Genomic DNA, 25,684 nt, shown 5'->3' on the forward strand with positions numbered 1-25,684 from the left:
ATGCTGATATAGTAATAATAAATAAATGCTCTATAAATCGTAATAAATGGATTATACAATGGCATTTTTCGACTATTACTGTTTTTTTTTTTGAATGGTGAAAATGGTATGGTAACCCCGCCTGCGCTAACGGGATACGCTGGCGGAGCACCAGTGAAGGGTGATAGATGAGAATGAAAACAGGCCAGTTAGCCCATCATGATGAATTCATCAGGAATTAACCATGATAGTTTCCAGGGGGAACCGCGAGGAGATCGACCTGGTTGGGTATATTGCTAGCAATGGGATTCTCAGTCTCCATTACTAACAATCCCTTTCCCCCGACTATTACTGTTATGGAGAATAATAAAAAATGGGTAGTTGAAGGCATACGGCAATTTAAAATGACTCCATTTTTTTAAACTAAAAAAACAGGTAACCTCAAAGACGGAGATAATGAAAATTATAATCCTACAGTCCTATACATCCTAAATGAAGCAATACGGAAATTGTGCTTTGATCTGAAAGACAACAATCAACAGAAACAGTCAACATGGAGTACCTAAATCAAGCGGTAATCATTAGTGTCTTAGTTTTCATGGATAGATAGATTAGAAGAAAACAACAATGACAAAGCGTGTGAGAGTTTTTTCCATTGGATTTTATTCATGTACATAATGCACTTGTGCCAACGCCGTTTCCCTGTAAATCAAGCTGGTTGTAATCAAATTATAGGATAGTGAAGTGTAACACCTTAGTTTTCATGGATAGATAGATAGATAGTCTTTATTACCACTAATAATATTTAAGAAAACAACAATAAAAAAGAAAAAAACAATTCATTTTGCTGGTTGCTGGAGCCGCTTCAGCTGTTGCTATTATATATACGTACACCTCCAGCGAGATGTACCTATACAGCGCTGATTTTCAAGCGGCCACTTAACTCATTTAACTTTAGCATGCGTACGGGTCACCAATACCCATTATTCGGATAGGAGACTAAATATACTTAAAAATTATCTTGTTAAGGCGAGTTACACTTCCTATTAGTAGAAGAGACTAGGTACCACAGAATGCTCTAATACAATAGATACCTATATGTCCAAAACACCGACCGCGTAACCTGAATACATTACGAGAAGGTACACGCGAAAACAGATACGGCAACGAAAATTCTCGACCGAAAAGGGTTCGATATAACTATTTCAGATGCAGATGTCGGAAAATGTCGTGTGCCGGTGGTAGGGGGGTCGGCTAGTCGGTCGATCGCCTCTGAGCCGGGCTCGCACGTAGCGGCAACGTCGCAAGGCGCGGGGGAGGCGCGGCGCGGCAACCTCGCCGATCAGCTGTTGCACGGATCGTTTTATAATTCAAAACAGGCTGCAAAAACGTGACATTCCCCGAGTCCTCTGGGAGGTAAATGTGGGACGGCCGGCTCCGCGAAATATGCGGTTTTCAAACAAGGAACTTAATTTTAGTTTAGCTTTATAAATAGTTCTATAGTCTATAATACTACTTAAGAATGGTTGTGCCAATTTAGATATTTACACAAAACGATGTTTTTTTTCTTTTTTTTTATGCAGCTTAGAATGGCAAACAAGCTGACGGTCCACCTGATGGAAAGTGGTTACCGTCGCCTATAGACAGGAGTAATACTATGGACATAACAGAGTATACTATTTCGCCCATGATACCCTCCATGTGTTGCCATTCCTGAGGACTCAGGTGTTGTTCCTCTGTACCCTGTAAATTCACGCCATATCTCACCCTTCAAACCAAAACACAGCCATACAAACACAACTGCTTCACGGTTGAAACACGAATTGGACAGAGGTACCCAAGCAAACGAGGTTTGCATGGCTGTTTCGATTTGAAGAGTGGGATATAACAGTGAATTTACAAGGTACAGATGAATAACACCTGAGTCCTCAGGAATGGCAACGCGTGGGAAGTATCATGGGGGAAACAGTATAACATACTCTGTTATGTCCATGGTACTGCTCATGTCTATGAGGCGACGGTTACCACTTTCCATCACAGGGCCATCAGTTTGCTCTCCATTCTAAGTTGTACATACATACAATGAATCTTACAAGATAAATGGAACTCTACCATTTTATTCCCTTGCCTAAGTGTTTTTTTTTTTATTATTTTTTTCCATAGTTTAAGTAATAAAAGTAAATTAAAAAAGAGATTGATGGACTGTGGGAAAGTTGACGTGGCGAGCAAAGGAGTGAGATCTGAAATGCCGAAAATAGTTATAACTAGCGACCCGCCCCGGCTTCGCACGGGTGGATTATTTGTTTGTGAAACTTTAAAACTGTTCAACACATTTTACTAAGTCTGGTATTTTGGCGTGTATGAACGAATGCCCTAATATTGGGGGGAAAAGGGATGTTAGCAATGGAGTTTGACAGCCCCATTGCTAGCAATATGTCCTATCAGGTCGACCTCCAAGTGGTTCCCCCTGGAAACCATCGTGAACAATTCTCGTTGAATTCGTCACGATGGACTAACTGACCTGTTTCATCCTCACCTATCATCCTTCACTGGTGCTCCGCCGGTATATACCGATAGCGCGGGTGGGGTTACTATTTCATTATCACCTATAAAAAAAATGCCCTAATATTCTCTAAGATTTTAAAATAAACGGCTTGTAAAATTAAATCTACTTTTAACATAAAAACTATAATTAACTAAATGTTGGCACACTTGATACGACATGACGAACTTTTGAACATTATAATAGAAGGTAAGATAGAAGGAAGGAGGGGGAGAGGGAGACCGAGACATAGTTACATCAGGCAGATCAAGGAAGGAGTTGGTGTCGTGTCGTATCAAGAGGTGAAGAGACTCGCTGAAAATCGTAGTGAGTGGCAAGAGATCCACCGACAAGGGCGCAGCTCTTAAATAGGATAGATAGATAAAAACTATCTTTTTAACTGACATATTAAACCTATATGATATGTTTTTAATTGAATAGGTTAATAAGTTTTGTGTAATAAGATTAATGTATTTTTTTTTTATGTTAAGTATTGCCATAAATTTATCCATAATTATGAAATTAAGTTATCCATTTCACAACTATTACTGCCACAAAAAAAGGGGAAATTTCTAATTTGACTTTACAATTGCTGGGATTCACTCCCATGTCGATGCTATGGGAAGCACAGATTTTAACAGATGCTGTTTTTCTTTTGTTTTTGTAAAATAATAAAATATTATTCAAATGCAGTGTATCTGTCGCTGTATCTACATATATATATATGAAACTAGAATACAGTACTACTTATATAGGGGGAAAGGGATTGTTAGTAATGGAGACTGAGAATCCCATTGCTAGCAATATACCCAACCAGGTCGACCTCCTCGCGGCTCTCCCTGGAAACTATCGTGGTTAATTCCTGATGAATTCATCATGATGGGCTAACTGGCCTGTTTTCATTCTCATCTATCACGCTTCACTGGTGCTCCGCCAGCGTATCCCGTTTGCGCAGGCGGGGTTACCATACTATTTTCACCCATTAAAAAAAAAAAGTACTACTTATTTTTATTTCTAGGATAGAGATGTTATGTAAGATATAGTATTATATTTTGTCTAACTTTTCTCCTTTTAAAGTACTTAAAATCACAACATTGCATTCATTTGTATGCAGGTACCTATATAATCGAATATTGTACTATTGACCCACCTGATGTAAAGTGGTAACCGTCGCCTATAGACATGAGCAGTATCATGGACATAACAGAGTATACTGTTTCGCCCATATTTTCAAAACTTTTTTTTTCAAAATGCTACAAACTGAAATGCATAGAAATACTCGACGTACTAACACTAGCTTATAATTAAACCTACTTTACTCGTCTGGTCCCAAAACCCGCATCTATCCTTATAAATCATAACCTAACACAATCCCGGTGCTCAGTGAAACTAAATTCCCGGGCGAGCGGCGGAGCGGGGAGGGGAGGCGAGGCCGCGAACACCGCGGAAGGAAGTGCAGCGGCGCGCGGGCAGAGGGAGGTGGCTCAATAATTTGCGTGCGGGCCCCGCGGGGGCAGCGTGGGGGGGCACACAGCTCGTGCGGTGCAATAGCCTGGCCCAGTCGAGTAGTCCACAAGGTCACTGCCGCTGTTCACGCGACTCCTCCATTCATGAGCACCACGATTATGTTCCATTTTTAAAAATTCGAACACTTCTATTATATTCAATTTTCGTAAATTTAAATGCTTTTCTAGAATTAACCATCCGTACGAATGGGTTTGTTTTATAATAACTTTTTTTTTTATAGTTACTTATCCGTTATAAACTTCATACTAAAGTGTGATAACGAAACAATGTCCAATATTTCTAAACAATTATTTAAAAATTTACCTAACAGCGAACTAAAATGTTTATCATCCATTAAGCTGTCGCTAAAAGTTTGGATTTTGACTGAAAAAACTAAAAATGTTGAAATTTTTACCAGAACATTTCTTTTTAAATGAATGAATATTATTCGATGTTTTTTTAATAATCGTCTGACACTTTAGTATGATCGCTCTTAAAGCAGAAAAACTCCACAAAGTAGACAAAACACCTAAATTTATTAAACTTAATCTAAAATAAAAAAAAAAAAAACTGCAAAGCTTAAATTTTAAACCATGTAATAAATATATCCTCTTTTTGACAATAACGTCAAACGTCTCATAAACCTATTTTAGCTGTTAAACTGTTTTGTCTCGGGGTGAAAGGGATTGTTAGTAATGGAGGCTGAGAATCCCATTGCTAGCAATATACCCAACCAGGTCGACCTCCTTTATTACATTTCCATTTTTGAGAGCATTTTAATAGAATAATTTATTGATTCACAATAATTTATACGACATTACTCTGTGTAGGTAGATACTCCAAATAAAACTGTCTGTCATCTATTTTTTTTTTACTTGACATATTTAGTAAACAGTTGTCGTAGCTACCTACTTGGATATCTTTTCATCGAAATAACAGCAAATAAAATAAACAAACAACTAGACTGAAAAGGTTTTTGTGTTAATTGATTTCTGTGTTTACTGTTTACCAAATACGCCAAGTTGAATAACAAAAGTTCTTTATCTAAGCTCTAAACAGTCATTATTCGATTATTTGTTTTTTTTTTTCTTATAAATGATGTTTTTTTTTTTTTAATTGGGTTTTTGTTGTTTACATAGTTAAAAAGTTGATAATCGACTAGAAAATTCACTGTTGCTCCGCCAGCGTATCCCGTTAGCGCAGGCGTATCCCGTTTCTATACCATTTTCATCCATCAAAAAAAACCGCGTTGACATGTTATTGTTTATTATGTATTTTCTACAGCCACCTCCCATACTAGGACAGCACAAATATTATCATCTTGTACCGTATTCTAACAAATAAATAAATAATTAATAATACATGTATTTACTTCAGATGTACGAACCATCAGAGATGTATATATATATATATATATATATATATATATATATATATATATATATATATATATATATATATATATATATATACCAGAGGGAAACTGTACAAAAGTCGTTGCTTGAGTACCTCTGTCCCATTCGTGTTACAACCGTGATGCAATTGTGTTTGCATGGCTGTGTTTCGGTTTGAAGGGTGGGATATGTCGTGAATTTACTGGGTACAGAGGAATAACACCTGAGTTCTCAGGAATGGCATGGGGAGTATCATGGGCTAAACAGTATACTCTGTTATGTCCATGGTACTGCTCATGTCTATAGGCGACGGTTACCACTTTCCATCAAGTGGGCCGTCAGCTTGCTTACCATTCTAAGTTGTATAAAAAAAATTAAATACAACTGTAACTAACAATATATATATTCTTTTGTTTCAGGTAAGTACAAACAGATCTACGTACTCCGCAGTCTCCTGGTAAACATCTTTATACCATTATTACAAGCTTTTAAGCTGCAATGTTTGTTCATTATTACGTCAAAATCTTGCAAATTGATCACTTTAACCAAAATTACTAGGGGGGAAAGGGATTGTTAGTAATGGAGACTGAAAGTCCCATTGCTAGCAATTATACCCAACCAGGTCGACCTCCTCACGGTTCCCCCTGGAAACTATCATGGTTAATTCCTAGTGAATTCATCATGGTGGGCCAACTGGCCTGTTTTCATTCTCATCTATCACCCATTCACTGGTGCTCCGCCAGCGTATCCCGTTAGCGCAGGCGGGGTTACTACATACCATTTTCAACCAACAAAAACAAAAAAAACGCTCACCCAGGAAAGCATCAGTACAATATATATATATATATATATATATATATATATATATATATATATATATATATATATATATATATATATATATATATATATATATATGTGTAATTAAAAGATTAATATTTATAACATTTAACACATATAATATACAATACTCAATAATGAGAGGGGAAGGGATTGTTAGTAAAGCGGACTACAAATCCCATCGTTAGCAATATCCCCTGGAAACCATCGTGTAAAATTCCAGCTTTATTCATCATGATGGGCTAATTGACCTACCTGTTCATTCTGACCTATCATCCCTCACTGGTGCCCCGCCAGCGTATACCGTTAGCGCATGGCGAAAAAATCGACTTAAAAAAAGGTGATTCTCAATTCTGTTGTATTTTTTTTATATTTTCATTATCGTCCATTGAAAAAAAAAGGTGAATCTAATATCTCAATAATGTATTTTTTTTTTTTTTTTTACGGGATACGCTGGCGGGGCACCAGTGAAGGGTGATAAATGAGAATGAAAACAGGCCAGTTAGCCCATCATGATGAATTCATCAGGAATTAACCATAATAATTTCCAAGGGAAACCGCGAAGAGGTCGACCTGGTTGGGTATATTGCTAGCAATGGGATTCTCAGTCTCCATTACTAACAATCCCATTCCCCCCAATAATGTAAAATTAACGAGCAGGCCGTCGCATATCAAATTCGAAATTCAATTTGTTTCAGAAGACGAAACAAAATATGTAGTTATAAAAGATTTGTAGATTTAGAACAACTTAATTTTTTTTATTCAATATATTGTACATAGACTGGACCAAACGATTTACATTTCTGATTCATCTTCTTTGACGTCAAAATGAACGTGTACGTAGGTCTTAAAGACACATTTTCCGCACAATATAACTGTGTGACGTCACGTGTCGTTCCTACCAACTGTCTCCGCTTTACGCTGTACCTACCAGCCTTGCGTAAATTCCATACTAGCTTTTAATGTATGAATTTGGTCAGGAAACATCATGCCAACGTTTAGTTAAATGATGAAAACACAATAGTGCCAACTTAACTAACAAAGATACTGTCAAATGTGATACAAATGGTTGCCATCTAAACTACTTGTGTAACAGCAGTTTTAGCTTTGTATTTCATATGTTTTTTTTTTTATTTTGACGTAAGAATTACGACTGTATATAATTAATACCGATTCTATTACGAGGTCTACTCTACAAATTTACCAGATATTACGGGAAGCGTTGAGAACTTGTGTCAATATTTTTTTTTTATACGACTTAGAATGGCAAACAAGCTGACGGTCCACCTGATGGAAAGTGACAACCGTCGCCTATAGACATGAGCAGTAGCATGGACATAACGGAGTATACTGTTTCGCCCATGATATAATTTTACGAAATTGAGACCACAAAGTACTATTGTATAAATTAATAATTATATTTAAGAATGGTATCTTTTGTTTTCATTTTGCCAAATAAATGTTCATCAGAACGTGCAATTTGAGACAATATTTATATATTTTTTTTATCACATGATTCGCGTTACTACTATCAAACTATAGTATAATTATAATCTATTCGTTTCTATTTTGAATATCAAGCTGGCCAACATAACAAGAAAAGGAGAATTTTTTGTGTAGATTGGTAAGATATTCCTGACCGAGTCGTTTTACGTAGCTTGTATGAAGTGCGTTCACTTATTCCTCGGTTATATACTCTTTGACACCCACCTGTTTACTATGAAACTGTACGCACCGGCATTTTTACACTAGATTAAATATCAAGAGGCGTAACGTGATAAAACGTGACGATATGCTCCAACATGGCTGAAGGGTGAAGATGATAAAATATTAATACCACGAGCTCCGTTATAAAATATGTAGAACTTCAGAACGTATCAGAGGGCCAACCATGAAATATTTTCCGAAATTTCGGGCGCGAACGAAACAGAAATTTGATGTTAAAATTACATAAAACATGCCGTTTAAAATTATTAAAAATGTTAAAATATCATTCATCTGGACCATTAGGATAGGATTTATGATGAACGAAACGTTAAGTTTCATTTACTGGGTCGATTTTGGTACACGAAATTGAGCCCGAAAATTCGGATTTTCGTTTCATGGTAGACCACCAGTATACTCGTATACGTTGATAACATTATTAGATACATTCACTATCACTTTCATTCCACGGAGTTAAAAGATTGTTTCATAAAAAAAAAACTAATTCAATTGTGACACAACCATTTATTTTAATTTCAAAACCAAACTACCGAACGGATTTAAAAAAAAAATTTGTTTCTCAATTTGGTTGAATTTTATTTTTTATTTCTTTCGTTTATTTTTACCTACTCTTTTAAATCTCTGTTAACATTATGTGTATTTATGTAAATGTACTATATCTAAAATTAAATGACCCGTTTTTGAGACTCGAAGCTCTATCTATATAATCAAGATACATATTGGGGGGGAAGGGGGGAGGGATTGTTAGCAATGTAGTTTGACAGCCCCATTGCTAGCAATATGCCCTATTAGGTCGACTTCCACATGGTTCCCCCTAGAAACCATCGTGAACAATTCTTGTTGAATTCGTCACGATGGGCTAACTGACCTACTTCATCTTCACCTATCATCCTTCACTGGTGCCCCGCCGGTGTATACCGATAGCGCGGGCAGGGTTACCATTCCATTATCACTCATTAAAAAAAAATAAAGATACACACCCACCTAACTAGTCACACATTTATTTTATGAGGGAAAGGGATTGTTAGTAATGGAGACTGAGAATCCCATTGCTAGCAATATACCCAACCAGGTCGACCTCCTCGCGGTTCCCCCTGGAAACTACCATGGTTAATTCCTGATGAATTCATCATGATGGGCTAACTGGCCTGTTTTCATTCTCATCTATCACCCTTCACTGGTGCTCCGCCAGCGTGTCCCGTTAGCGCAGGCGGGGTTACCATACCATTTTCACCCATAAAAAAAACTAGTCACATTTTATACATTGCTAGTAAATATATTAAAAGGCTTAGAGTAAACTCTTACGAGTAACTTTCCAAATAGACACTGATGGAAAAGCGATGTCTGACTTTCTACGGCAGTTTGTGTAACTTTCCTGTGCCGTTCACCACCACTGTAACACTGTAGGTAGGTATCTATAGTGGATATCGTGAGATCATATATATCTAGATAGGCTGTCTTATCTATAAACGCTTCACTGAGAACAGACCATTTTATTCATATGCGAGTGAATTGTAACCATTGTTGATTATTTCAACTTGATTCTTGTAATACTAATTTTTTGTGTATATTTATTATTATTATTATTATTATTATTATTATCCCATATTTCCCCATAAAGAGGATTAGTATTAGGGGTGAATAATATACTAGAATATCTATGTATTTTGATTACAGTATATATATATATATATATATATATATTTAGTGGATGAAAATGGAATGGTAACCCCACTTGCGCTAACGGGATACGCTGGCGGAGCACCAGTGAAGGGTGATAGATGAGAATGAAAACAGGCCAGTTAGTCCATCATGATGAATTCATCAGGAATTAACCATGATAGTTTCCACGGGGAACAGCGAGGAGATCGACCTGGTTGGGTACATTGCTAGCAATGGGATTCTCAGTCTCCACTACTAACAATCCCCCCCCCCCCAAGACATGACGGTTAATAAGCTCTTCATTAAAATTGTTTTTTTTTTTTCTAACAATCTCATAGAGCGGACAATTAAAGTTTCTTTTACAAAGTCAACGGACAAAATAAAAAAGTTACTATCACCAGTGACGTGGCATGTTCAATTAGTTTCAAACTAATTAAAATAATTGGCCATTAATAATAAAGACTCGTTACCGGCGACACTGTGGAAGCTTCGAGATGTTTTTCGAGAGCGCCAATTATGATTATGCGTTATGGTTTTTTAATTAAATATAAGTACGTGCCTACACTTTATAACGCTTTTATTAACCCTCCGCCAACCGTATAGGACAATATCGTCCGCGCCAAGTTTGGACCTGACGTGTATCTTTGTAAGAAAATAAAGGAGAGAGCCCCGAACACCTCTGTTAAAAAAATTTACACACGCGCGTACCTCACAGGCAAGGTTTTGAAAGGCGATTATATGAAGAATAAACCTCCGAAACATTTCTTCTCAAAACTAATTTAAATCCAAGATATCGATTTTTGAGTGAAATCTTAGAAATTACGGTTTTTGTAAAGGTTACAAAATTTTATTTCACCAGCGGGCAAAGTATTCAAGTCAAGAACTATGGAAACGGAAAAAAGAAATCTAGAACATATTCCCGGAATTTTTTTGGAATTTTTCTTTACCTTTAAGCAGGTCTAATTATCGTCTGGGACGATATCGTCCGTGACGGTTGACGGTGTACAATAAAAAACACACGGTTGGCGGAGGGTTAAATAGGGCACATATTTAAGACATTCTTAACTGTATTATTTTAATAAAACTCATAATAATTAGATACATACCTACATAATTATAAATAAATTAATTTCAGTATAATTAATAAGGAGTCGGCATGTAGAATTAATAATCACTCATAGTTTCAGTATACGAGCGTAGAATTCAAATTTAATAAGTATACTATTCAAATACTACTAGTAAATTACCTATTTTTATTTTAGAATTGCGCCGTGTGGTCATGGACATAGAATGTTTCGCTAATGAACCCCCCCTCCTTTCCTGGGGAAAGGTGTTATTCCAATGGAGTAAATTGCCATATAACACCCTTTAAAGCAATATGCCCTATCAAACACCTCTTCACGGTTGAAACACGAATGGGAAACCATCGTGAACACTTTTGTTGAATTCGTCACGATGGGCTATTCAAATACTAAATTATCATCCTCACCTATCATCCTTCACTGGTGCTCCGCTGGTGTATACCGATAGCGCGGGTGGGGTTACCATTCCATTATCATCCATTAAAAAAAAATCCCGTCCTTTCCCGTAAATGTCGTAACAGGCGACTAAGGGAGTCTAGGAGCGTGGCAACTACTGACAGAACCTCCCAAGGAAGCTAAGGAAGCTTATATTATGTTTTTTTGTTGGGTGAAAATGGTATGGTAACCCCTCCTGCGCTAACGGGATACGCTGGCGGAGCACCAGTGAAGGGTGATAGATGAGAATGAAAACAGGCCAGTTAGCCCATCATGATGAATTCATCAGGAATTAACCACGATAGTTTCCAGGGAAAACCGCAAGGATTCTCAGTCTCCATTACTTACAATCCCTTTCCCCCCAGCTTATAGTATGTTAACGTGCCCATCACTGCACTACATGGCTTGTTGGTATTAAAATGTAAAGTCGTACGTATAAATACTTAATAACTATAATCAACCGCTAATCGATGGGTAAATGAGCCGTCAAATTATTCATGGCACCCATGTTCAAGTAAGATGTGGTGAGAGAATAAATTTACCATAAATTAAACATTCCACATGTAGACATCATTTACCATAGAAAGACTTTGTACAAAAGTAGATTGCTCGAGTACCTCTGTCCCATTCGTGTTTCTACCGTGAAACAGTTGTGTTTGCAAAGCTGTGTTTCGGTTTGAAGGGTGGGATATTGCAGTGAATTTACAGGGTACAGAGGAATAACACCTGAGTCCTCAGGAATGGCAACGAATGGGGGTATCATGGGCGAAACAGTATACTCTGTTATGTCCATGGTACTGCTCATGTCTATAGGCGACGGTTACCACTTTCCATCAGGTGGGCCGTCAGCTTGTTTGCCATTCTAAGTTGTATAAAAAAAATATATAGACATCAGTCTTTTTATAGCATAAACAAAGAAAACCGAGAGACAAAAGTATGATTATAAATAATTTAAGATTTTATTTAACAAAAAGAACCTCCGACTACAAACGTGCCAAATTAGGGGGGGAAAGGGATTGTTAGTAATGGAGACTAAAAATCCCATTGCTAGTAATATAACCAACCAGGTCGACCTCCTCGTGGTTCCCCCTGAAAACTATCATGGTTAATTCCTGATGAATTCATCATGTTGACTTAACTGGCCTGTTTTCATTCTCACCTATCACCCTTCACTGGTGCTCCGCCAGCGTATACCGTTAGCGCAGGCGGGGTTACCACACCATTTTCATCCAACAAAAAAAAAACGTGCCAAATCTATTAATTTCGATTTAAAAACAAAATTTTTGAATCGATTTTGATAACATTTCTACGGGACTAATCTGTAAGTATATCCTTTCAGATGAAAAAAAAATTTCAAATCGGTTTTCAACGGACGAAGTTATGAGGTAACAAACATAAAAAAAAAACACAACTGAATTGAAAACCTCCTTTTTTGAAGTCGGCTGAAACATTGTCGGTAATGGAGAATTATGATGACGACCATAAAAAAAATTAACTCTAAAATAGGGGGGGGGGGGGGGGGAAGGGATTGTTAGTAATGAGAACTGATGATTGCTAGCAAGCTCTGTTAGGTCGACCTCCACGCGGTTCCCCCTGGAAACTATTGTAACTAATACTTGTTGCATTTGTGACGATGGGCTAACTGACATGCTTGCATGCTCATCAATCATCTCTCACTGGTGCCCCGCTAGTGTATACCGATAGCACAGGCGGGGTTACCATTCCATTATCATCCATTAAAAAAAAAACTCTAAAATAGGTATTCATGCATTAAGCTAAGTTTAATACACGACATTTTTAGTTTTTACAAATAATAAAACAACAACGGTAGTTAACGACGTCCGCTACCTACAGCTATGTTTTTGTCGGTATTTCTCAGCCGACGTAGTGATGCGCCGGGCGCGAGATATCGATTCTATTCGTAATAATTGCTTAATCGATTCAAGTGCCACTCAATGAGTGGATCTGAAGTCGTGTCAATCACACTCCGGTTCTGTGCGTACTACTATGGAAACGATTGCAAAGCCGACTGATTGTTGAAAACACAAGCAAATTTTCTATGTGATTATTATAACAATTACGTATGCGATGGTCTGATGCAGTGAACAAACGATAAATGACTGCGTTGTATTCCCATGAGACAAGAGACAAGACAAATTTTGATGTAGTGGTTTTCTCTGTTTTCTGTAATCTATTATAATGAAGACATTCTGATATATGAAATTGAGTAATATTTATATTAAGAGATTTGTACACCATTTATGGTAAAATACGGAGGCGTAATAACCTATTAATGTAACATCTGTAATACCCATATTTGAGCAAATAAATTATATTGTTATTATTATAGTACAAATAGTAAATTAAGTATTACATCTTAGTTTATTACTGTTGGCGACAGACCTCCTTTCATACAAGTTTACCTTTTTTAGATTTATATTTTTATAATATGAATATGTCTTTGATACTTTTGTTTTTATTCTTGATTGACATATTTGTGTTACATTGTGATTGTCTAAGAAATTATACTGGTAAGCCTCTCTTAATATTATTTTATTATTGTCGCTGCCCTCCTCTCCTACCAGCGCCGTTTTTAATTACAATATAATGGATTATTCTAATTGAATTCGAGTAAATAATTTATCGACAATCGATAATCCTATCGTCCACCCCGCACTAAGATCATCATCCAAGGATGATGACCCGCGCTGTTGGCTTTATAGTTTTTTGCTTTTCATCTGGTTGCATAATTCGATGCTAATGCCCTTTAGTCTCGACCCTTCAGCATTCAATATGACCTACAAGGGTCATTGGTATTGTTACGTAACTGACAATAAGATAGTATCGCGGTTTATTTCGCAGTAGCACGCTATTTGGATCGATTCTCAAGCGACTATAAAAAAGGTGGAATTAAAATTTAATTTATAATTACCAGGGAGAAGACTTTGTACAAAAGTCGCCTGTGTTTTCACAGCCATGCAAACACAACTGCTTTATGGTTGAAACACGAATGGGATAGAGGTACCCAAGCAAACGAGTTTTGTACAAAATCTCCCTCTGGTAATAAATAAATAAATAACAAACACTGATAAAAAAACTAGTCAGCTAATTTGACAATTAGCTGACAAAAATTTGACCCATTTTTGTAGCTCGATACTCTATTTATATAATCTAGAGCAGGGGTGGGCAAATATTTTGATAGTCGAGCCATATTGCAGATGACAATTTGACCCCGGGCTAAACAGTTTTTTTTTTTCTAATTTTAAGTTTAATTTTTGCTAAGGATGTCGATTAATGAATTTTAAAACCAACATTTTTGAATCGAAATATTTATTAAGCTCTGAAAAAAAGCGGTTGTCCGGAAGAAAATTTTGGCTCCCACCGGCCCTGATAATGTGTATAAGTATTGCTTAATATTTTATCTAAAATTTTTTATGCATTAATTTATGTTAGACAAGAACTAATAATAATATATACAATGCTTCAGGGGCCAGACAAAATTCTACCACGGGTCGGATTCGGCCCGCGAGCCGCCATTTGACTCGCGAGCCGCCATTTGACTCGCGAGCCGCCATTTGGCCCGCGAGCCGCCATTTGGCCAGGTCTGATCTAGAACGTAATAGATATAAATGTAATTATAAATATAAATGTAAATTACGATTAAATATTCATTTATTTATTCATATTAATCAACTAAGTGAGTTTGACAGTTTCCCAATTCGCTCCCTCAGCTATCACAATATATACAAACTATTACTTTATTTATTATTTAATAATTGGAAGCTTTCTAAATAATTTATTGCCATACTGCTGAAACTCGACAAGTTTACAAGTAAACATATCCAAGTCCGGATACTGGCTCACGACACCGTCGAGCAGAGTCAGTGCTAGTGGAAGAGGAGCCTGTTTTGCTAGCTCTATTCTTCACAACGGAACATGGAAAAAGTCCTTCGACGTGCTCGAGCATAATTAGAAGGTATACGAATGGATATCGACACCAGGATGCTCTTATTATATTTGTACCCCTTGTACACTTTGCTTATTATTATTTTTACTGCTACTTTTACACGAAATAATGTCAACAATGCACTAAACCAGCCTTTCCCAAAGTGGGCGATAACGCCCCCTTGTTTTTCTTTTTATACAACTTAGAATGGCAAACTAGCTGACGGCCCACCTGATGGAAAGTGGTAACCGTCGTCTATAGACATGAGCAGTACCGTGGTCATAACAGAGTATACTGTTTCGCCCATGATACCCCCATGCATTGCCATTCCTGAGGACTCAGGTGTTACTCCTCCGTACCCAGTAAATTCACGCTATATCCCACCCTTCAAACCGAAACACAGCCATGCAAATACAACTGCTTTACGGTTGAAACACGAATGGGACAGAGGTATCCAAGCAATCGACTTTTGTACAAAATCTCGCTGCAGGTCTAAAGGGGGGCGGCAAGAGACCCAGAAAAAAAATGGGGGCGTTGTGTAGAGGTTTAGGGGGTTTAATTTAATTTGAAGTAATAGTGGTTTTTAAGTAGGTGAAAAATGGGGGCCACCAAAAAAAAATTCTCAAAGTGGGCAGTAAACAAAATAAGTTTGGAAACCCCTGCACTAAACGAACTGTCGATGTACTAAATCAATATAACACTTCACACGCGGTACTTTCGCCCAAGTCAATAAAGCCCCTAACAAGCTGTCAGTAATTTAGTCGAGTGACGAGTAGTATAGCAGAAATACTAAATCAATACACTTGTTATTACCGTCACATGCGGTACTTTCGCATATGTCAATAAAGGCTCGTTCTAACCGTCAGTTATTTAGTCAAGTGACGAGTAGACTAATAAAAATATAATCTATGCGATTACATTTAATTAAAATTTTGTTGTTGAAACGTTTAGCTACTTGACTACTCGCCGCTTGAGTAAATTGTTAAAACAATCTTAAGTAGGCGTAGTCACTTAGTGGTAATTTTGTATGCCTAAAAATAATTGAGGCTTCTTAAGTAGAGGCAGTCTTTCTCTTATATATATATATATATATATATATATATATATATATATATATATATATATATATAATATTCATATATATATATATATATATGAATTTTTTTTAATATATATATATATACCCCGTCTGCGCTATTGGTATACACTGGCGGGGTACCAGTGATGGATGACAGATGAGGATGAAAGCAGGTCAGTTAGCCCATCCTGACGAATTCAACTAGAATTAGTCACGATGGCTTCCAGGGGGAACCACGTGGAGGTCGACCTGACAGGGTATATTGCTAGTAATATGGCTATAATAGGGCTATTTGACCCCATTACTAACAATCCCTTTCCCCCCAATATATGAATATTTGAATAAAATCATGTCGTTGCCACCTAATAGAAATGATTTAAAAAAATGAGAATGAATGTATTATTGCTTCACATATAGGTATCTATAAATTCCATTTTTAAAAAGCCATCGACAAAAGTGACATTTTATAAAACGAATACTGACTTCCATTTTTAAAATTGACGTTCATTTTTTAAATTCATCCGATGTTAAAATGACTAGTGGAGATGTAACAAATGTCATTAATCTATGCCAATCCCGCGATTCCCGCGTAACAAGCCGACCTAGTTCCCGTTTTGGGTTAATGATGCAAGTTCTGTTACCTTCTATTTAGGTTTATTAATGACCTTGTGGATCACTAACTTTTGCCTCGGGTTTGGCACGCACTAAATTTCCCTCATAAGTCGAAAGAAGGTCATAATCCATGTATTATTACGTAAGTTTTCCAGACATAGGTAAGTAGATATTGGCTGACTCGAGAAATACGTGGTTCTGTCCAAATTAGATTTTTATTTAAATCCATAATTGAACTATAATAAACATCCAACCAGAGGGAGACTTTGTACAAAAGTCGATTGCTTGGGTACCTCTGTCCAGAGGTACAGAGGAATAATACCTGAGTCCTCAGGAATGGCAACGCATGGGGGGTATGATGGGCGAAACAGTATACTCTGTTATGTCCATGGTACTGCTCATGTCTATAGGCGACGGTTACCACTTTCCATCAGGTGGGCCGTTAGCTTGTTTGCCATTCTAAGTTGTATAAAAAAAAACATATGATGGTACTTACCTTCTCTTTTGGGAGGAATGGATTGCCAGTAATGCAAACTTTCCAGACCCATTGCTAGCAATATATACTATCAGGTCGAGCTCTAAGTGGTCGTGGTTAACATTCCACTGTAACATAGCTCTCCCTTCTATTGGGGGTTTTTGCCAATAGTTACCACGCTTGGCAGGCGGGTTGGCAACCGCAGTCAGGCGTTTGGAGATGTTTTAAAAGGGATGCTGCTGCCCATCCTTCTACCATTGGATTGATGGGGTTTGACAGCCCCATTGCTAGCAATATACCCTACTAGACCTCCACGTGGTTCCTCCTGGAAACCACCGGGGGTAATTCTTGTTGAATTTATCACGATGGTCCAACTGACCTGCTTTCATCCACACCCATCACCACTCGTTGGCGTCCAGGCACCGTAGAACGCAGGCGCGGTTACCATTCCACTATCATCATTAAAAAAAGTCCCCTTAATACCCCCCCCCCCCTTCCCTTTTGAGTACAATACTTATAAACAAATACTGTTCTAAAAGCATTAACTTCACTGCTGAACTGCACCCCACAGTTAATGACTGCTACGACGATACTTTAAAAACATGCATTGTTTACATATTGTTTGTTATTATTTATATATATTATATGTTTCAAAATTATCCACATCGGGTCCGCTCTGTATTCCTGTAAAATAATATACCGACATCGCTTACAGGAAAAATTGCCTTTTTTCCAACAACTAATCTCGATTCGCAGACATTTTTCCTGGAAACGTTCGATGCTCTCTTATCAGAGTTGGTAAACAGTCTTGACCCTTTTTTTTTTTAACTAAATTTGTTATATTATTTTAACTGTGACGAGAACTGGATTGAATTACGTGTGTTTTTTAGTGTCGACCAAAAAATACATGTGGGTCGATTCGGTTTTTCTTGCAGTTGAAATACAGTGTGATGTCACTTGTGAATTTTTTTGCATTAAATCATAATTGTTTTTGATCATTGATTATGTTTTATAATATTATAAACGTGAAAGTGAGTTTGTTTGTTTGTCACCATTTTATTATTATTATTTCAGCCTTTAACTGTCCACTGCTGAACATAAGCCTTCCTCATAAGTGGATTTTTGCCAGTAGTTGCCACACTTAGCAGGCAGGTTGGTAATCGCAGTTAGGCTTTTGAAGATGTTTTAAAAGAGACGCTCTTCCCTCGAACATAAGTTCCTTAGTCGCCTCTTACGACACCCACGGGAAAGGAAGGGGTGGCCTATTCTATGCTGGGACACACATATATATATTATGGTCGAATTTCGACTCCGGAACGACCACTAGTTGCTGTAAAAAGGCATGATGCTTCCTGAGTGAGCGTATTTTTTTTTAATGGATAATACTGGTATGGTAACCCCGTCTGCGCTATCAGTATACACTGATGAGGCACCAGTGATAGATGACTGATGAGAATGAAAGCAGATCAGTTAGCCCATCCTAACAAATTCAACTAGAATTAGCCCCGATGGTTTTCAGGGGAACCACCTGGATGTCGACCTGACAGGGTATATTCCTAGTAATGGGACTATTTGACCCCATTACTAACAATCTCTTTCCCCCCGAGTGAGCGTATAAGGAGACTGTAAAACTAATCCAGTTGATATAATAAATAAATAAATGACTAAAACTGTTTAAGAAATAGGAAGTAACAACAAACAAACACACGAGTAACGACGAAACAATGTTTCGCGTGTTTTGCACGAAAATATACCCAACTAATCGAATGTAATCGTACCAAGTTCATTTCGATCATTCGTTTACACGTGTCGAGAGACTTTTTTTGCATTTACGCTTTACGCTATTTTATATTCTTTTAAACCTGAACTAAACAGCGTGTTAATTTATTATCGATTTGTCGTAATCACACCATTTTGAATCGCACCGTAGTAAATTAATCGGTTACATAGCATGTTCGATAGTTAATAATATATATATATATATATATATATATATATATATATATATATATATATATATATATATATATATATATATATATATATATATATATATATATATATTCTTTATTGCACTAAAACATACAGTAACAACAATAAGTTAAAGTTAATAACAATGTTAGCAAAGGCGAACTTATCTCTAAAAGAGATTTCTTCCAGTCAACCTAACGCAGTGGCATAGGAAGTAGTCAGTGGGCAGTAGTAGTGCAAGACAGAAATTTATATATATATAGAAGGAAAGAAACAAAATAATACATATTTATTTAGTGCTTAATTTTGTACTTCGTCATATCAGCCTCTTACTGTCCACTGCTGAACATAGGCCTCCCCTATAAGAAGCATGTGGTCCCGATATAGAATGAGCCACCCCTTCCTTTCCCATGGACGTCGTAAGAGGCAACTAAGGGATAACCGAGGGATGGGCAGCAACGTCTCTCTCAAAATGTCACCAAAATCTAACTGCGGTTGCCAAACCTGCCTGACAAGCGTGGCAACTACTGACAAAACCTAAGGCTTATGTTCATCAGTGAACAGTTAAGGACTGGTATGATGATAACGGTGATGAAACATATCACGAGTAAAAGCTAATATAAAATGTCAAATACAAATGAGTTGGTATATTAAAAAGGTTATTTTAATTAGAACAAGCTGACGGTCCACCTGATATAAAGTGGTAACCGTCGCCTATAGACATGAGCACTACTATAAACATAACAGAGTATACTGTTTCACCCATGATACCCCCCATGCGTTGCCATTCCTGAGGACTCGGGTGTTATTCCTCTGTACCCAGTAAATTCACTGCCATATCCCACCCATCAAACCGAAACACAGCCATGCAAACACAACTGCTTCACGGTTGAAACACGAATGGGACAGAGGTGCTAAAGCAAACGACTTTTGTACAAAGTCTCCCTTTGGTATTTCCTACGTATGTTATACTGAGATGATTTATATTATATACTGTATGTCTCAACTCATATTAAACATAATTTTCTTACACGCTTTCGATTTACCACAACTAATCTGTTCATAGTTTTCAAATGTCAACCCTAGATACATAACTATTATGGTTTATTCTCCTTTAACAACTGTCCCCCATTCATTATATCGTTAAACAATGCCGGGACAATAAACGCTCATGGTTTTGACTTCAATTGTCTGTCCGTTTGTCACTGGACGTGGAACAAAGAGTTACGGGATCCATCGCCGCGTACTGTTTTGATTGTACAGTGTGATATTTCCAAGTGCTCTCACATTGTTTGTTGACTATCGCTTTGCCTATGACTTTATTCGCGTGTAACTTATCTAACTGGATCTATTTTTAACCGACTTAAAAAGAAGGAGATTCTCAATTTGTTTGTTTTTTACGTTTGTCACCTCATAACTCCGCCAGTTGGGCGGAAAGGGATTGTTAGTAATGGGGTTTGACAGCCCCATTGCTAGCAATATACCCTGTCAGGTCGACCTCCACGCGGTCCTGGAAACCATCACGGCTAATACCTACTTGTTGAATTCGTCACGATAGTCTAACCTGCTTTCATCCTCACCTATCATCCCTCACTGGTGCTCCGCCGGTGTATACCGATAGCGCGGGTGGGGTTACCATTCCATTATTACCCATTAAAAAAAAACTCCATCAGTTATAAAATAACATTGTTTTTTAATAATAATGATTTAAATAATTTATTTTTCTATCTATAATTTTTCTCATTGTGATTATTTCTTGTAATTATTTATATTTATAAGAAGTTTACTATTGTAATCTTTTGGAGGAAACAATAAAGAGTATCTGTCTATCTATCAATTAAAATATTAAAAAAAAAATGTATTTTACATTATTTGCATCTTATATTTACATCCTCTTTGTCACTATACAATTTTAATAAAACACCGTTGCATTAAATAAAGATTGAAAACAATCTGTCCCGAGAATTAACAGGATTAGACCGGCCCAAAACGGGCAACGAGTCCGCCTAGATCCAGTTCTAAAAAAATTGTCTAGACGCCGCCAAGTGAAGCAGGCCGTGAGTTGTATACTAATAGGTCGAAAGAATTCAAGAACACAGCTCGTGCTGTCCAGTAAATCAACATTTGTGAATACAGCGGCGAAGCCAGCTAAAAATAAACTGCGCCCATACAATTCAAGTATTCTTGTGTCATTATCAAGTTTTATTTCAAATCCGTTACTATGACAACCATTATTAATAATAAAAAAAAAATTGGATTACCTTTTCTTTTATACAACTTAGAATGGCAAACAAGCTGACGGCCCACCTGATGGAAAGCGGTATCCGTCGCCTATAGACATGAGCAGTACCATGGAAATAACAGAGTATACTGTTTCGTCCATGATACCCCCCATGCATTGCCATTCCTGAGGACTCAGGTGTTATTCCTCTGTACCCAGTAAATTCACGCCATATCCCACCCTTCAAACCGAAACACAGCTATGCAAACGCAACTGCTTCACGGTTGAAACACGAATGGGACAGAGGTACCCAAGCAATCGACTTTTGTACGAAGTCTCCCTCTGATAAATGGTTACTTAGCAAAAGCTCTTACTCCGTAGACGAATTTTTCAAAAAAGAATAGATATATATCTAGTATAATTGTTGGCGATGCATAAATTAATCAGTTCCTATCAAAATGGGACATTTGCATGCTATTTTGTAATAGCTAAATAGGCTCGAACTTTATCTAATACTAGCGGTCCATCCCGGCTTCGCACGGGTAGACATTTTTACGTTTTAAAAGTGGTTATTGTGACATAACGATAATAGTTGAACACACAGTATCGCGAAGTTTTTTCTAGTTATTGATATTTTCTTCAATATTGTAGAACATACTTTTGTTCTATCACCAATAGCTCCCGCAGCGCACGCGACGAAAGATATTTTATAACATTTTTTTACACCTTGAGTTACGTTACTAAGTTTTAGTAAGGATCCCTAATAATTTCTATCAATAAATATAATAATACTGTGACGACCCATTTAACGTCCCACTACAATGTACATATCACTCTATTAGATGTGGATTCATATACATTTTCTATGTGGTTTAATTTAGAGTTATAATCCCTCTTTCATCCCCAGAGCGCTGTAAGAGGCAACTAGAAGGGTGGAGGGGGAACTATAGTAATGGGAGCTTTAATCTAACAATCCTTGCAACACCAAGGATGTCACGTGCGAGCTTTTTTTTATTCAACTTAGAATGGCAAACAAGCTGACGGCCCACCTGATGGAAAGTGGTAACCGTCGCCTATAGACATGAGTAGTACCATGGACATAACAGAGTATACTGTTTCGCCCATGATACCCCCCATGCGTTGCCATTCCTGAGGACTCAGGTGTTATTCCTCTGTACCCAGTAAATTCACGCCATATCCCACCCTTCAAACCAAAACACAGCCATGCAAGCACAACTGCTTCACGGTTGAAACACGAATGGGACAGAGGTACCCAAGCAATCGACTTTTGTACAGTTTCCCTCTGGTTTATATATGTTATAATTTGTGTGCTGTAAGTAATGCAAATAAATTATCTATCTATCTATCTATCTATAGGGGGAACAGTAAATAGTATCTATCTATCTATAAATATATTTGTGATCATTGACGATCTATTATTTTGGAAAAAAGTTACAAGTGTGTTTCAAGTGATTATTGGTTAAATAAATAAAAAAATAAAATAGTTGTAAATATAACTGTGGTATTTGTACAAGTTTTAGGGTTATACCGAAGCTGTAATGTTAAAATGTAGGTATTAAACTAGTATTTTAGAGTCGTAACCCTTTAGTATGTCACGCCAACCACTCCATAAGTCGTGACCTCAGTTTGAGGTCGTGTGTTGTGGTTGCCGTGTGTTATATTCGTTCTTAAGATACCTATGTACATTCAGCTATGTTTATTTATCTATCTAGGTATCTTTTTTTTTTATTGGATGAAAATGGAATGGTAACCCTGTCCGCGCTAACGGGATACGCTGGCGGGGCACCAGTGAATGGTGATCGATGAAGATGAAGACAGGTCAGTTAGGCCATCATGATGAATTCATCAGGAATTAATCATGATAGTTTCCAGGGGGAACCGCGAGGAGGTCGACCTGGTTGGGTATATTGCTAGCAATGGGATTCTCAGTCTCTATTACTAACAATCCTTTTCCCCCCTCTATCTAGGTATCTACATTTTTTTTTATGAATGAAAATGGAATGGTAACTCCGCTTGCGCTAACGGCATACGCTGGCGGGGCACCAGTGAGGGATGATAGGTGACGATAAAAGCAGGTCAGTTAATTATTAAAAAAAAATTGTGCCATAACAATACAAAATGGCCACAACTCAGTTTATTGCTTCGCCCTCAAAAGAGCAAAGCACTGATATTCTGTTGCGGCCAAAGGGAATAGGGTAACAATAAAACAATACTACCAGATTATCCATACAGTAAACAGACAGATATACAGTAAATAGAGTAAATAGACAGATATGACAGTCTAATCTAGCAGACAAATGGAACATAGAGATAACTTGCTGGAATATGTAACTTTTGCCTCTCAATTAAGAATTTTTTTAAATTAATTTTGTAACTAAACTAATAAATAAATAAATAGATAGATTGTATATTGATTGGCAAACGTTCTCGGAGTAGATCGCCAACGCGATGGACTGACCTCATCAAAACGGCCACACAGAAATCTATTGTGGAGTGCTCTCGCTCGGCGGCGGACAGAAGTAGATGGAGACATATTGCGAGGACCTCAATCGCGAAGGAGACGACTCACCGACGATCCACCGTCATTGTGAAAACCACGACCATTCTGCCAAGAGTGTACGACTGAAGAGAGAGAGATATATTGATTGTTACCTCCATAAGATTAGACAATAGTAAACTTATAAATACAAACAATTACAAGAAAATATTACACTGAGAAAACAATGGGCGGCCTTATCGCTAAGAGCGATCTCTTCCAGGCAATTTTTTTTTTATTTTTATAAATTTTTTACCAACTTAATGAAAATTCAAATATTATTCCGATATTATTTTTATTTTTTTTTTATTTTTTTCAGTTTATTTAAACTCTTTATTTTTAATCCCCCCTCCCCCACTTAAAGCCTGTTGACATTCTCTACCAGTCAACCATTACGCTAAACAGAGAGAGAGCAAATAGCGGTGCATAGATTTAGAAATTATTCATGTCTCTATGTTTATTTGTCTATCCCTCCACATAGTATAAACGGCTACACATATGAACTTTAACGTAAACATAATTAAATTACTAATGTAAACATTCTAGTGTATTTATATGTGTCTTGAATATTGTAAAATTGTGGGCGATAGCAAAGCAATACAAAAATAGGTTTCTTTTTTAGATAATTACATGTATATCGCTTTCGCCTTGTTTATAATTAAAAAAAAAATGAATCGACGCATACAATTAAAGGATGCAAATTTATTAAACGTTGCACTGGAAAAAAAAAGGAGTTATCATTTCATATATACATATTTTTTTACTCCAAACCCAAAAAAATCGTGTTAATACAAATTTTATTTCCCAATTACAAAAATGACGTCAATTAAAAGTCCATTGAAACCGATTTACTCGTAATTCAAGAGTTTCGCACCACAGACATACAGACACACGTCGTTCCGCGTCGCAATGCTAATACATCGTATAGAATGGCTGCCGAGCGAGCACCTATAGGAATTCCCATCATGCCACCACAATAACATTTGCCGAACAAAAAAGAACTTTAATTGAAACGTTTTAAGGTCGAAAGCAACCGCAATGGGAATTTGCAATTCTGAAAGGTAACCTCGTGGTGTCAAAGAAGTTTAAACGTTATTTCGAAGTGTTAAAGGTTAAATGAGCGGTGTGCGTTGAGTAATTCGATGTTTTGTTGTAGCGCGGCTGTGGGCACGTGTCCATTGTTGTGGTAACGGGTAACGACAAAATTATCGAGGGTGCGAACAGCGGACTACCTTTATTACCGCTGCCAGTCTTTGACGGTGACATGATGTCCTGGTGACATTTTTACAACTGTTTCTTGTTGGCTACCTTTAGTTAGCTTCAAGTTTCATATTATTGACGTAATACAAAGGTTAAGGAGAGGGAAATTAGATTATTAGCAATGCAAATTATCAGTCCCATTGCTAGCAATATACCCCTTCAGTTCGACCTCCACGCGGGTCCCCCCTGGAAACCATCGTGGTGAACAGGTGTTTTCGTCACGATAGGGTAACTGACCTGCCTTTTCATCTTCACAAATCATCCCTCACTGGTGCCCCGCCAGCTTATACCGTAAGCGCAGGCGCGGTTACCATTCCATTATCATCTTTAAAAAAATAGAAAGGTTCAAGTCATACCAACTTAAACTATGTTTAAGATTTTTTTCAAAGGTTCATGTCT

General features: G+C 37.2%; 1 protein-coding gene across 3 annotated transcripts in view; it reads left to right on the top strand.

Annotated features, from left to right (window-relative positions):
• The window catches only part of LOC113519916 (uncharacterized), a 126,153-nt gene that overhangs the window by 39,878 nt on the left and 60,591 nt on the right, over positions 1–25,684 (top strand). The window contains exon 2 of one of the 3 annotated variants that reach the window (XM_052902231.1): positions 5,841–6,042. The exons of 1 other annotated variant lie outside the window; for it this stretch is intronic. In XM_052902231.1, coding sequence (XP_052758191.1) covers positions 5,841–5,844 — 4 coding nt within the window. In that variant the 3' untranslated portion in view covers positions 5,845–6,042. Of the gene's footprint in view, positions 1–1,188; positions 1,551–5,840; positions 6,043–25,684 lie in introns of those variants that run through there. One more of the 3 variants, XM_052902230.1, reaches the window with a different exon arrangement.

This window comes from Galleria mellonella, unplaced genomic scaffold, assembly GCF_026898425.1.
Source record: "Galleria mellonella isolate WM207_F2 unplaced genomic scaffold, CSIRO_AGI_GalMel_v1 utg89, whole genome shotgun sequence".
In the NCBI taxonomy this organism is placed as follows: domain Eukaryota; kingdom Metazoa; phylum Arthropoda; class Insecta; order Lepidoptera; family Pyralidae; genus Galleria; species Galleria mellonella.